Source organism: Sinocyclocheilus anshuiensis, unplaced genomic scaffold (assembly GCF_001515605.1).
Source record: "Sinocyclocheilus anshuiensis isolate Anshui unplaced genomic scaffold, SAMN03320099.WGS_v1.1 scaffold2877, whole genome shotgun sequence".
In the NCBI taxonomy this organism is placed as follows: domain Eukaryota; kingdom Metazoa; phylum Chordata; class Actinopteri; order Cypriniformes; family Cyprinidae; genus Sinocyclocheilus; species Sinocyclocheilus anshuiensis.
Genome location: NW_015536644.1, coordinates 8,354 through 20,044, shown reverse-complemented (window position 1 = coordinate 20,044; position 11,691 = coordinate 8,354). Strand labels below are relative to the sequence as shown.

Sequence of the window (11,691 nt, the reverse complement as noted above, 5' to 3'; positions counted from 1 at the left end):
TAGTTTTGAAAGTGAAAGTAAAATTTTTCAAGCTATTTGAAAGCCAAGAAATCCAAGGGAAAACTCAAACGAACAATTGCTTGATGCCGAATTGCGTCACTTTGAAAGTGAAAGTAAAATGCGCATGGCACTTTTACAAGCCATTTGAAAGCGAAGAAAAGAGGGAAACTCAAACGAACTAACACCCCCCACCCCAACGGTGATACCGGTGTTGTCACACGTTGATTAACCGGTGGGAAAATTTTCTCACCGTCACAACCCTACCACCGATATGATCGGCATGTGATTGTCCCACAGTTGTGATTCCTATGTTAATCTGTTTATTCCATTTAAATATTAAAGGGGTCCTATTATGCTTTTTCACTTTTTCAACTTTAGTTCAACTTCACTTCAAAAGGAGATATTTTATTTAACAGAAATCACTTTTCAAAAACTACAATGCGAGCCATTCATGCCAGACTGAGGAGAGAGGTGTTGTAATAATGTAAAATATGTGAAAAATAATGTGTTTTTCACAAAAAACAAAACAAAATTAAGAGTTTGTAAAAGAGCACAATAGGACCCCTTTAAGAGTTCATGATGCAGAATATTTACATATTAAATATCAGATATTATATTTATGTCTGATACTATCAACTGATAATTATTTTAATATTGTGGCTGATATTAAAGTTCTATACTACTTTGTATAAATTAAAAAATAAAACACTAAAAACAAAAATTAAAGTTTTACATGCTAAAAGGGGAATTTGGGCATCACAACATTCTAATGTATAGTAATAAAAATTATGTTTTTAAAGGTTTACTTTAAGTGAGTCTTAGACAACAAAGGTAAGGTAAAAATAGGAAAAATCATTATACACCATGTATATCTAATATTGACCAATACTGGTAGATTTCATAAATATTGGTACCATAAAAAATAACTGATGTCATACTGATATATTGTGCATTCCTACATTGATTAGTTGTTTTCTTTAGGATGTTTTAAAATCAATCTTATTTAGTGTTTTAGACTAGTGAAATGCATCTGAAGGCAACTGCTTATGTCAGTTTTTATGATAGCCACTGTTGATATTATGATTATTATTTATATTGTTATTTTTTCCTTCTATTCCTAGTATAAACGTTACTGCCATGCATACACAGTGGTTTAATTTGTAAATTAGCTGAGCATGATACAAATTGAAATTTATCAGGTAAAATGGTGGTTGCATTAGGACCATGAAATAATGCTAATTTAAAAAAAAAATTTTTTTCTTGTATGTTGTATATAGCACTTAAGCAGTCGCCTGGCTCGTCTGGCTGCAGAGCTGAACCTGTGTCACAGTTTCCAGGCTTTCCACTCTTCATACAGTGACACTGGACTGCTGGGTATTTATTTTGTAACAGACAAACATAAAATAGAGGACATGATGCATTGGGCTCAGAATGCCTGGTAAGTTCAGCTATAGCATACAGAGAAGATAGGATTGTCATCTGATGTTTTGTAGTTGTATTTGAGGTGATGTCCTCTTAATGTTTCTGTATTATAGGATGAATTTGTGCACCACAGTGACTGAGAGTGATGTGGCTCGAGCCAAGAATGCTTTGAAGGCTAGCTTAGTGGGACAGCTCAATGGTAATAAACTCAAACATACTTTCTCTTATAGACAGTCTATACCTTCTCTCTTTGCATCAAAACCTAGTCATAGTCCTAGGAAAGAAATCATTGATTTTTCTGATTTTCACTGGAATTACTGTTAATTATAGTGCTGCAACAAGTAGCCTTGTTAACAATTTATATTTTTGTCTTATAATAAGTTGATGATATGAGGAATAGATATAGATCTGTATCGGAAATTTAAAAAAAAAGTGTTATTGGGCCATCCCTAGTAGTCATTCAACAAGCACATTAGTGTCATTTAAGCTACAAGCAAGTATTTGTGTGTAAAAAAAAAAAAGGAAAAAAAAATCTTTTAATATGTTTTTAAACAAGTTAGCATCTCATGTTGACCTTTGAAGATTTTCCAAATCTAATCTGCATAGTGTTTGGACTTAATTGTGCTCCTCTGATGTGAGTAATAATATTTTCATAAATAAGCAATCGCTTATTACTACTCGACACCAAGTCTTTAAAACAGAATATTTTTATTTCCAGCAGATGATCGTGGTTAAAACAAGCCCAAAAACAACATCATAGCACAACGTGACTTACCTTTGCTAAATGCGCCTTCTTTTTTGGTTACATACCAACCAATGTTTGCAGATATTGGAGAAAAATATATGATTATGATCATCACTTAATTGTATCTGGTGTTGTGCTATAGTACATCAGACAGCTGCAGATATTTTATGCACCTCTACTTTAAACTATAGTGACAGTAAGACATGTTTTTGCTGTAATATTGACTTTAATACCTCTCAGACCAAATTGACTGCTTCTATATACACACACACACACACAAACTCTAACTCTATAACATGTTTCTTCTTTCTGTCCTCAGGAACTACACCTGTTTGTGATGACATTGGCAGGCACATACTAAATTATGGTCGCCGCATCCCATTGGCAGAGTGGGATGCCAGAATTGAGGTAAGTTGTCCATGTTAGCAAACCCACAGTGGCTGAGTGACCACTGTTTGAGATGGCATTTTGTGCGGCCGGCGATTTCGACGAAGGAGCATCCGGAAGGACATGTGACAACATGTGGTCTCCGCTTCGTCCACGGTGAAAGCCGATCCGGCGATCCACAGCGTAAAGTTGTAGTATTTCCTCAGCAACCAGCACGGATCAGCTCCAGGCATGACGAAGCAGATACCGTCCTCTTTTGGAAGACCAAACAAAGTAGTTTCGCTTTCACAACGAAGCACACAGCGTCTTTACGACATGGCGGCGGCAACAACAAAACTACAGCGAGAATAAAAGTTACGCCTTCTTTCTTTGCGTGAACATTTGGGCGGTGTTATGCAAATCTTCCCACATAGCGACGTAGACATGTGGGGGCGTGTTAGAACAAGCCGTTTTAGGTAGGTGTGGCTGACTCATAACTTTTATAAAGAATATCTCTTTGGATTTGAGACTTTAGTCTTTGCAACTTTACAGATCTTCTTTATGCACCAAGAGCTTGTAACACTCCAAAGAGAAAGGAAAAATTGAAATCGCATCATTTAAGAATACCTATTTGCTTATTTGTTTCTTACTAGGCTGTGACTCCCAAGATTGTCCGGGATGTCTGCTCTAAATACATCTATGACAAATGCCCAGCTGTGTCTGCAGTTGGTGAGTCAGTTTATTTTTATATTTAATATGCACTTTGTGTTTATTATTTTGTGTTGTAGTGAATAAATATTTAGTGGAATTCTCTTTTATATTAGCATGACACATAATTAAGGAATTTAACTAGTAACCAGTGTAGTGATTATATGACATAATGTTGAGAACACACTTTTAAAAGCCAAGGGTGCATGTTTGACCAAAATAAAGACTTGGGTTAAGCCAGGATTAGGCCACAGTTCAATTAGGACATTTAAGTATCTTTTATAAATGTACCTTAGAAAAACAAAACATTACTGGTGAGCATCTTGAGACAAATCAATAACACTAACATTTAAGATATGTCAGTGCAAGTTTCTTTCGGTTAAAGCAGCCTGTGAAATTGGGGGAAAGTGTCATACAGTGCTCATGCTGTAGTGCTCACTTTAGCTTCGGATGACTCTGTATAGGTAGTGTTTTTACCATCTGCTCTCATGATTACTTAACTGTTTTTTGTTCTGAAATTAATTGCAGATGAGCAAATTAAGCCCATCTGTGGATCAGGGATTAATCATTAACATACCTAATATGGTTTTATTTTCTGGATCTAGCTGCAGCTTATTTATGGAGACATTTGGTACAATAATTAATTCTGCTAACAGACTTTAATGGAAGGAAATTGTAAATTTCCTGGAAATTGCTAGATTTATCCTAATGCTGTGGTATTGAAATTGGTATTAAGAATTATGAAATTTCACTGGTATTAACAACTGAATTTATGTAACCTTGCAATTGTTTCTTTCTTTATGCAGGTCCAATAGAGCAGGTGCCAGATTATAACAGAATGAGAGGTGCTATGTACTGGCTCCGATTTTAAATGTTCCTTGGGCTGTCAGCCCTCACTGGTGTGATGTCTCTCTTTGCAACTTTTGTCCTCTCATCATTTTCGTACCCTTATCTTGTATGAATTTGATGATTAGCATATTTGCCCACTTGTTATCTTAGCCATCTTTTTCCAAGCTGAGATGGAGAGAGGAGAATTTGGTACATTTACACCTAGAATGTCAGACATGGCACAGAGCTATTTATGAATATATGTGATGTTTTGTTTCTGTCCATTTTGTATATAGCAATAGCTCTCATTCCGACTTCAAATAAAACCCTGTCACATCAAGTTTTTATTTGATTTGTTTTGGTTGCTTCAGAGAAAATAAACCCTTTCAGTGTCTCCAATAAACAGGCAGTAAACTGTGGGTTAAGATAATAGGAAGGTATTTTAAAGGAATAGTTAAAGAATAAATGATTTAACAAATTAAATTTGACAAGTTAAAATGACAGCTGTGTTAAGATATTTCCTCTTCTTGCCATTATCAAAATAAGCAGTTTATACATTTTAATGTTCATGTTGGTGAGTGTTCTGGGAATATGTACCTATTCTGGGAAAGGGACTGACTGTAAAAAAAAAAATTCAGAAGACTATTGTGCAAACGCTGCCATGTCCATACATTTTTATTGTCTTTGGACAGCCATATTTGATGCAACTGATGTGACAGAAATTGACCTAATTGGAATGATGTTATCAAATATTTGTGCAGCTCTGCCATGTCCATACATTTTTATTGTCTTTGGACAGTCATGATATTTGATGCAACTGATGTGACAGAAATGGACCTAAATGGAATGTAATCAAATATTGTGCAACTAGTTTACACATGATCAGAAAAGCAAAAGCAAAAACTTTTGACAGTTTATAATTTATTTTTGTTCTAAGCCTAATATAACAGTAAATGCACAAGGTACTTTAAAAGTCATGCATTTTAGATCAATAGGGTCATCTTGTCTATGTTTTCCAGTTTTTTTCTGAGTAAGAACACTTGCATGTTTTTAACTGTGGTAAAACATACTATAGAATTAGACCTCACTACACCCAGCCATATAATAAACCATAAATTATTTCAAAACCAGTGACCTAGTTTTTCATGTAGAAACAGTCATTTTTGCATTTATGCATCTTAAATCATTGCAATATTTTTATTTTTTTTCTTCAATTTGTGTGTTCATATTTTGACCTATAATGGTTTCAAATATATATAAAATACATAAAGGGTGATTTACAATAAATAAAGGTACAGGACAAAAAGTCTGAGACTGCCAAAGAACCAGGACCAGATCTGTTTCTCTCAAGTTACAAATGATTTCTTTAACTGAAATAGTCTGTAGTTATAATTCTGTCTCTGCAACATTATTTCCAGCAAACAACAATGTTAGGGTCATTCTCCAAACGCTCATCCAACTCCTTATAACTCATTCCTGAAAAAACAGGCAAGGAATAATGTCACTTTCTTTAAAATGGTTAAAATCAAGGAATATTCTTGTGAAAAATATACATAATACATATACATAATACCAGTTTTGCAACAGATTTCATCATAACTATGGCAGCCAGTATAAAGTCTAGGTGGACGACTCCTCTCATCTCTAACAACCTTGACTGGATACTTCTGCAGGCGCCGAATCAGACCTTTCATCAAGCCAAACTGAATCAACTTCCTAAAGCAACACAAAAGATAAAAGTAGAATAATTATTTTACATAGAACATTTATCTTCTTACAGATCACACTAGTACTTAACCAATAGCCAAATAAGCCAACAGGACACAAAAGCATTCTTCTTAATCTTTACAGTATTGTCCTTCTGTAGTTTAAACACACACACACAAACAATTGACATGTCTTACAAATGGCATGTCAATTGTGGGGATTTAAGTGTGAACAACAATCAAATTCAAATGGCCTTGCCTTTCATCCACCCTCTGTAGCTGGTGAGAATAGCGGGAACAGAGGTCACGTACAGTCGTACCTGGGGTCAGACCACAATACAACTGGAATACGTCCCTGAGATTTGTCCTTTGGCCTGGTGAAATACACAGTAAAATGTCTTCTATATCTACTCACACTCATATACATACATGTTGCAGAAAAAACATGCATTTGGAATTGCTGAACTTGCTTACCTAGCTTACTGACATAGTGGATACACTCTTCCTGAAGGCACTTCTTATCTATTAAGTTTTGTACTTTAGGTGTTGTGCAGTAAACATTTGAGTACTGTAGAATATGAAAACCAAAAGCAATTTAAGAAAAAGTATAATAAAATTCTGAAGAAACGACAACAGAAAACTTACCTGGAATATGGATACCAGAGTTACCACTTCATAATACCTGTGAAATGTAATAGCATTGTTCAGTCCATGACTTGTCACACTTTGCTGCTATTACATGTATGAAATATGTACTTTCTGCATCATTGTAACTATTGTAATTATCTTTTTATGGTTTTAGAACATTTCATTATTTAAATTTTAATAAGGTTCTAGATTTTGATAAATTCATCATAGTATCTATACATTTTTGTCAACAATTAAGAGATTGAGACCTTATGCCAGGAGCAGGAGGTATATCAAAATAACAATAACATTGTGGGTTACATACAACTTGAGCTGTCATCTAGCATCTATGGCATGTTGTAGTGTACACATTCTGTACACACAGCCGGTTATCTAATCTTTATCATGTCTGTCATTAGACATTCGTTTTGGAGTTCACAACGAAAAGTTGCTGTTCTGTAAGAGAAATTGCAGACAATTTTGCAACGGGTAGAATTAAGTTTATGGCACTGTATAATATCTGCAAACAGTAGCTGGGTCTCATTCATTACTATGGAATGTGATGGTTGCTTTTCTATAATGAGACAGCCTTGATAACTTACGTGGCCAACAAATGCTACATCTAGAAGGTGCAGCCTTCAAAATGAGACACAGCTGTGACTAACTAACTGTCATGCATTTCAATTATATGATTGGTTATCAAGGCACTTGTTGACCATTAGACTTTTCTCCAAATGTAGAGCTGCAAGGGTTGCTATTTCCCATAATAATAAGAACATCAGGGCACTGTACCATGATGGTAATTGAGTTTAGAGTTACAGGATTAGTTTTGAGTTGACAAAACCAAACCAATCCACTCAGGCTTTGATCGTACCATGACACTGATCATCAACCTTCTGTCAACTCAGGCTTTGATACTGAGTTCACGGAGAGCATGCACATGAAAAGTGACGTCATTAGCAAACAGCCAATCATATGCCTTGAAACACACAAACTGCAATTTACTTTTCACAAGAGAGTCACTCTCTTCTGCCAAAGATTACGAGATTGAAAATTATGAAGAATTTAAGAGCAAGAGAAATTGGGGAGTGACTTTATTTAATTACTTTATCACTTTGCTCACAGCTGACTGGTCAAATTTTGTTTTGCAAAGTCTTACCCAGAAAATAACCTGCACCAGAGCAGTTTAGCCATAGAGCGTAAGTTACTATGGCAATGAACACCACTAAGAACAGAGCCACTTTCATGGTGCCTAAAACCCAGGCACAAACTAAACTGAAACTTACCTGGCTAGCCAGCTAAACCGGCTTCATGATATAGGCCTCATATGTGAAAATGTGAATTCAGATTGTGAACAGTTCAACCATGCATATGTTATATTTTTTAAAAATTACCTTGTAATGTTTAATCAAATTGTTCCAACTTCCAGTGAAAACTACAGACTGATAATGAATGCAGGATTTCTCCAACTATTTAGTCCACTTAAACCCTGCACGTTCATCTGCCTCTGCTTTAGAGTGCAACGCCCACATCTCAAAATCCAATCAAAAACCAATGCATAGAACCAAGTCCCTACCAAGTTGCATACAAGTTACAATAAACAATATAAGATCCGTCACTATTTCCATTTCACTGTGGCTTTAAATACTTTTTGTTTACTTGTGTAGTATTATACATTTTTCAGAATAAAAACTGGGTGCTGAAGAACCAGTGAGGTAGAGGGTTAAGCTGTATTTAACACAGAATATTCCTTTTAATAAATTATTTAGATTAATGCAGCAGCTCAAAATAGGAACGTCATACTTACAATAAATTCTGAACAGCAATCCGCACCAAATTAAGCTCAACATCGGCCTCAGCTGAGATTTTTTGAATGTGTCGATACCCATCTACAAAGGGTAAGATCTGCAAAAAAAGTAATTAAAATATTCAAGAAAAATAATATAAATGCAAAATTACTGTTAACATAATTAATGTTTGAAGGCAGTATGTCAAATAAAATCACATTATACCTGTTTCAACTACAAGCGTAAGTGGAATATCAATGTAACATCAGAAAAACAATGGTTAACAGAAGATGGTAATAAGTTTTACAAACTTAATTGTCGCAAAATCTTATTTACATAAGGACATTTGCTTCTAAATTCTTTACAATTAGAGTGTTATAAACGGTTCAGTTCGTCTCATTTCAGTCACACTGTGGTAAAACGTGCTGTGTCGTGTCACAGTGTGTAACTTGCTCCCAGTTGAATAAAACTATTTCAAACAATAGGTACATTTTTTTCATTGTGTTTTTTTCCCCCTCCGTTTTTTGGACTTACTAACTGCAGGGGTTTATTTATTTATTTATTTATTTTTAAATCTGATAATAAAAAAGACAAATAAAATAAATTTAAGACAGTAAAAGTAAACGGTGGGAAACATTTTTTGGAGACCTGCTGTGTGGTGAGATCCCATTGTGATTTTATAAAGTGGTCTTTATTCTTGGTAAATACTGGTACATCATACTCCTGAACCACCAGAGGATCTTTCCTTTGTTCAATTAGCTTCAAGTGGATGGTGTTCGAGTCATCTGTCATGAAAGAGCGAGAAAGGGTGATTATAAAAACAATGACATCCACTGATGGGGAAACAGAGAGATAGAAAACGCATATATAACCAATAGGTAGGGTGCAGGCTCCTGTAACATTAAGTTCCTCCAGAAGTGTGGACAGGATAGGCAACAGCTTCTGTTTACTCTCCTCATTTGAAATGAATCCACTCTCAAGCTAATCAAATAAATTTAATGAAACAGTTAATAAGTGCCAATTTTTAAGATACCATAACATGAATACTTATCAAATGAATGTTTACCTCCAGAGTTGTGAGGTAGCCAGACAGTTTTTTGACAATAGGTTCTAAAGCACATGTTTTTGTCCTGGCATCACAGACTAAACCCAAATTGAAGAGCAAGGCATTCCGGCTGTATTTCTTATGCTCAATGCACACTGGACAACCTATTAGTTTCTTCTCCATGGCAGTCCTTAATCAGTTACACAGATAAAACACAACAGTGTCATTATTAATAACTCTAAAGGTCTATTTACACCAAATTGTAAAAATCACAGATGCAAACCAAGAAGTAATAAAGAAAAAAAAAAATCTACAATGGGTACAGCTAAAGCCATTTAATCACTTAGGTAAAAAAAAAAAATATTGCAAGACTGAAATCTATGTAACTGTTTCTATACCATTGCAAATCAAGAACCAAATAAGAATTTATACGACTTCAGTTGGAGAAAATTGGGATGACTGCCATTTCAATGTGCTTTTCATTTTGGTTTGCATTGCTTTGATATGAAGATTTTTAAATGTATGCATGTATGTATTGTACATGTCAATACAGTTGTACGAATGTGTGAGTGTGTGTAGGCCTATACATACAAGGAAGCATTTTTGAACGCACATGTATAAGCCTATAAGTTGTATAACTATAGTGCAAATACAAATACGACAATGCAGCAATAAGATGAGGAAAAAGTCCTGTACGTACACCGTTATGAGCTTGTTCTGCAGTTCAGGTTTGGTGATGATGTACACCTGCACAGTATCAAAAAGTTCCCTCGAAATATATTCTTCAGGAACCTTCGATCAAACATAAAAAAAATTCATGACGAATATAACTATATGTATGTAACTGTATGCATGTATGTATATAACCATATAAACATTAACGTTAACTTGCATGCATCCCTAACGGAGTTTTCTTACCAATACCACTTCATATCTATGGTCAAACATACTGCATTTATTCTCTTTTGCTCCCAAATATTTTCTATGACGTTACCTGATATGTGATCTTTGGTCCTAAAGTTGGATGAAATTCACTAAAAAATATACAATCTATTCGTCTGTATGACCCCATATTCAGTAGAGAGCTCGTTAATGTTGATCTATATAATTCTTCTTCTCCTTCTTCTTCTTCTTCGTCTTCTTCTTCTTCTCCTCCTTTTTTAACAGCCGTTGGCATCTATCTTATTGGTGCATTGCCGCCACCTTCTGCTCAGGAGTGTGGATCATACTTTTATATAAACCATATACTGTAGAAGAGCCCAGTTCTCTGACCTGTGCTCTCGTATTTAGCTCCAGGGCTGCTTTTAAAGTGATCTCCTGTACCCCTAATTTGTTCAGATTATTTTTCATTATATCCCTCTGTATTTCATATTTTCTGCTATTCTTACATGTTCCACTGTCTTCTCTTTCTGACAGTCCTCACACAAGCAAGCCTGTCTGATGTTTCCTCACCATTCTTAATGACTAATATCAATACTACTTACTCTTCTGTTTCCATCTGATACTCTTTTATGATATAAATGTCTCCCCTTCCCCTCTCCATCACACCTTTCTTATCACATTTGGTTGATTTCCCCCCCAGATTATGCATTTCATCTCTGCTTTACTAATTCTTATTTGCATTTCTACATTTGCTTTCTTTAACGCTTTTTTTTTTTTGCCACCTCATCCGCACTCTCATTTCCCTTTACTCCTACATGCACTAGGATCTGCAAGAATTCAACCTGGCCTCCCTGGTTTATTATTCTTGTAACTGATTGACTTCAAATAATATGTCTTGTCGACTGTTCGATAGGAAAGAGCTTAAGCTTACTATGACTGATGATGAGTCTGAACATAGCCTATCATAATTTTGTCTTTTTTTTATTTTAAATTAATCGTAAAGCAAGATACAAGAACCAAGATAATTTGCATAACACAGAGATATACAATGTATGGTATCTCTCTCTATATAGTATAAAAATATTCCAGGCTACAAAACATTAAAAACATAAATGCATTAACACCAGATATGAGGTCAAAGCAAACAGGTTTCCAGAAACAGCAAAAACTTTTGCACATACATGCCTTAAGGAGTTTAATTTAAATAGTTTGAGAGGGTGTTCTTTATGTCCCTTTGGCCCCTTTGTCTCTGCCTATATACCGTGATTTTGGAGAAGGATGTTTATTGTAGACACAGACCTGGCAAGGCTGTCTTCTTCCCCTAGACCCCAGGGTAGGGTCTTGTTTCATTGAGGTGGAAGTGCTTTATTTTTTGATTATTTTTGTCTTTGAGTGTGTGTGTATGAATAAATGTTATAGTTCTTGAATTTTAGTGTAAACATTATTTTGTACATGCCGAACTGCATGGGGGAATGCTAATTTGTTTCCACGTTTTGCAATGATTTGTGTGTGATCACAGCTTTCATTTAGGGGGATTATGCAGTTTGGGGTGAAGTAACCACTAGAGCGCATTGC

General features: G+C 35.1%; 2 protein-coding genes across 4 annotated transcripts in view; one reads left to right on the top strand and one right to left on the bottom strand.

Moving 5' to 3' along the window:
• The window catches only part of uqcrc1 (ubiquinol-cytochrome c reductase core protein 1), an 11,533-nt gene extending 7,124 nt beyond the window's left edge, over nt 1-4,409 (top strand). Inside the window, exons 9-13 of the mRNA XM_016441275.1 lie at nt 1,278-1,438; nt 1,536-1,621; nt 2,487-2,575; nt 3,187-3,262; nt 4,048-4,409. Of these exons, the coding sequence (XP_016296761.1) occupies nt 1,278-1,438; nt 1,536-1,621; nt 2,487-2,575; nt 3,187-3,262; nt 4,048-4,112 (477 nt within the window). The 3' untranslated portion in view covers nt 4,113-4,409. The remainder of the gene's footprint in view (nt 1-1,277; nt 1,439-1,535; nt 1,622-2,486; nt 2,576-3,186; nt 3,263-4,047) is intronic.
• Nucleotides 4,410-4,489: 80 nt separating this feature from the next.
• nprl2 (NPR2 like, GATOR1 complex subunit) lies at nt 4,490-10,421 on the bottom strand. 3 transcript variants are annotated; one of them, XM_016441296.1, is made up of 11 exons: nt 10,229-10,421; nt 9,935-10,026; nt 9,256-9,424; nt 9,062-9,170; nt 8,838-8,974; nt 8,210-8,307; nt 6,421-6,457; nt 6,250-6,343; nt 6,035-6,149; nt 5,643-5,785; nt 4,490-5,545 (listed from the first exon to the last, which is right to left on the bottom strand). In XM_016441296.1, the coding sequence occupies exons 1-11, from the start codon at nt 10,409-10,411 to the stop codon at nt 5,478-5,480; spliced, it is 1,245 nt and encodes a 414-aa protein (XP_016296782.1). In that variant the 5' UTR covers nt 10,412-10,421; the 3' UTR covers nt 4,490-5,477. The 3 variants fall into 3 exon arrangements, with proteins under 3 accessions (XP_016296782.1, XP_016296774.1, XP_016296789.1); XM_016441288.1 differs by having other exon boundaries at nt 8,838-9,170; XM_016441303.1 differs by lacking the exon at nt 10,229-10,421 and having other exon boundaries at nt 8,838-9,170; nt 9,937-9,990.
• Nucleotides 10,422-11,691: the final 1,270 nt, after the last annotated feature.

What these genes read in the sequence shown, in the direction of transcription:
- nprl2 (XM_016441288.1), bottom strand. Translation starts at nt 10,411, where the DNA reads ATGCCAACGGCTGTTAAAAAAGGAGGAGAAGAAGAAGAAGACGAAGAA. An exon ending in CTACAGAGGGTGGATGAAAG is followed by an intron (nt 5,786 to 6,034) that starts GCAAGGCCATTT and finishes GTGTTGCTTTAG; the next exon opens with GAAGTTGATTCAGTTTGGCT. An exon ending in TGAAATCTGTTGCAAAACTG is followed by an intron (nt 5,546 to 5,642) that starts GTATTATGTATA and finishes CTGTTTTTTCAG; the next exon opens with GAATGAGTTATAAGGAGTTG.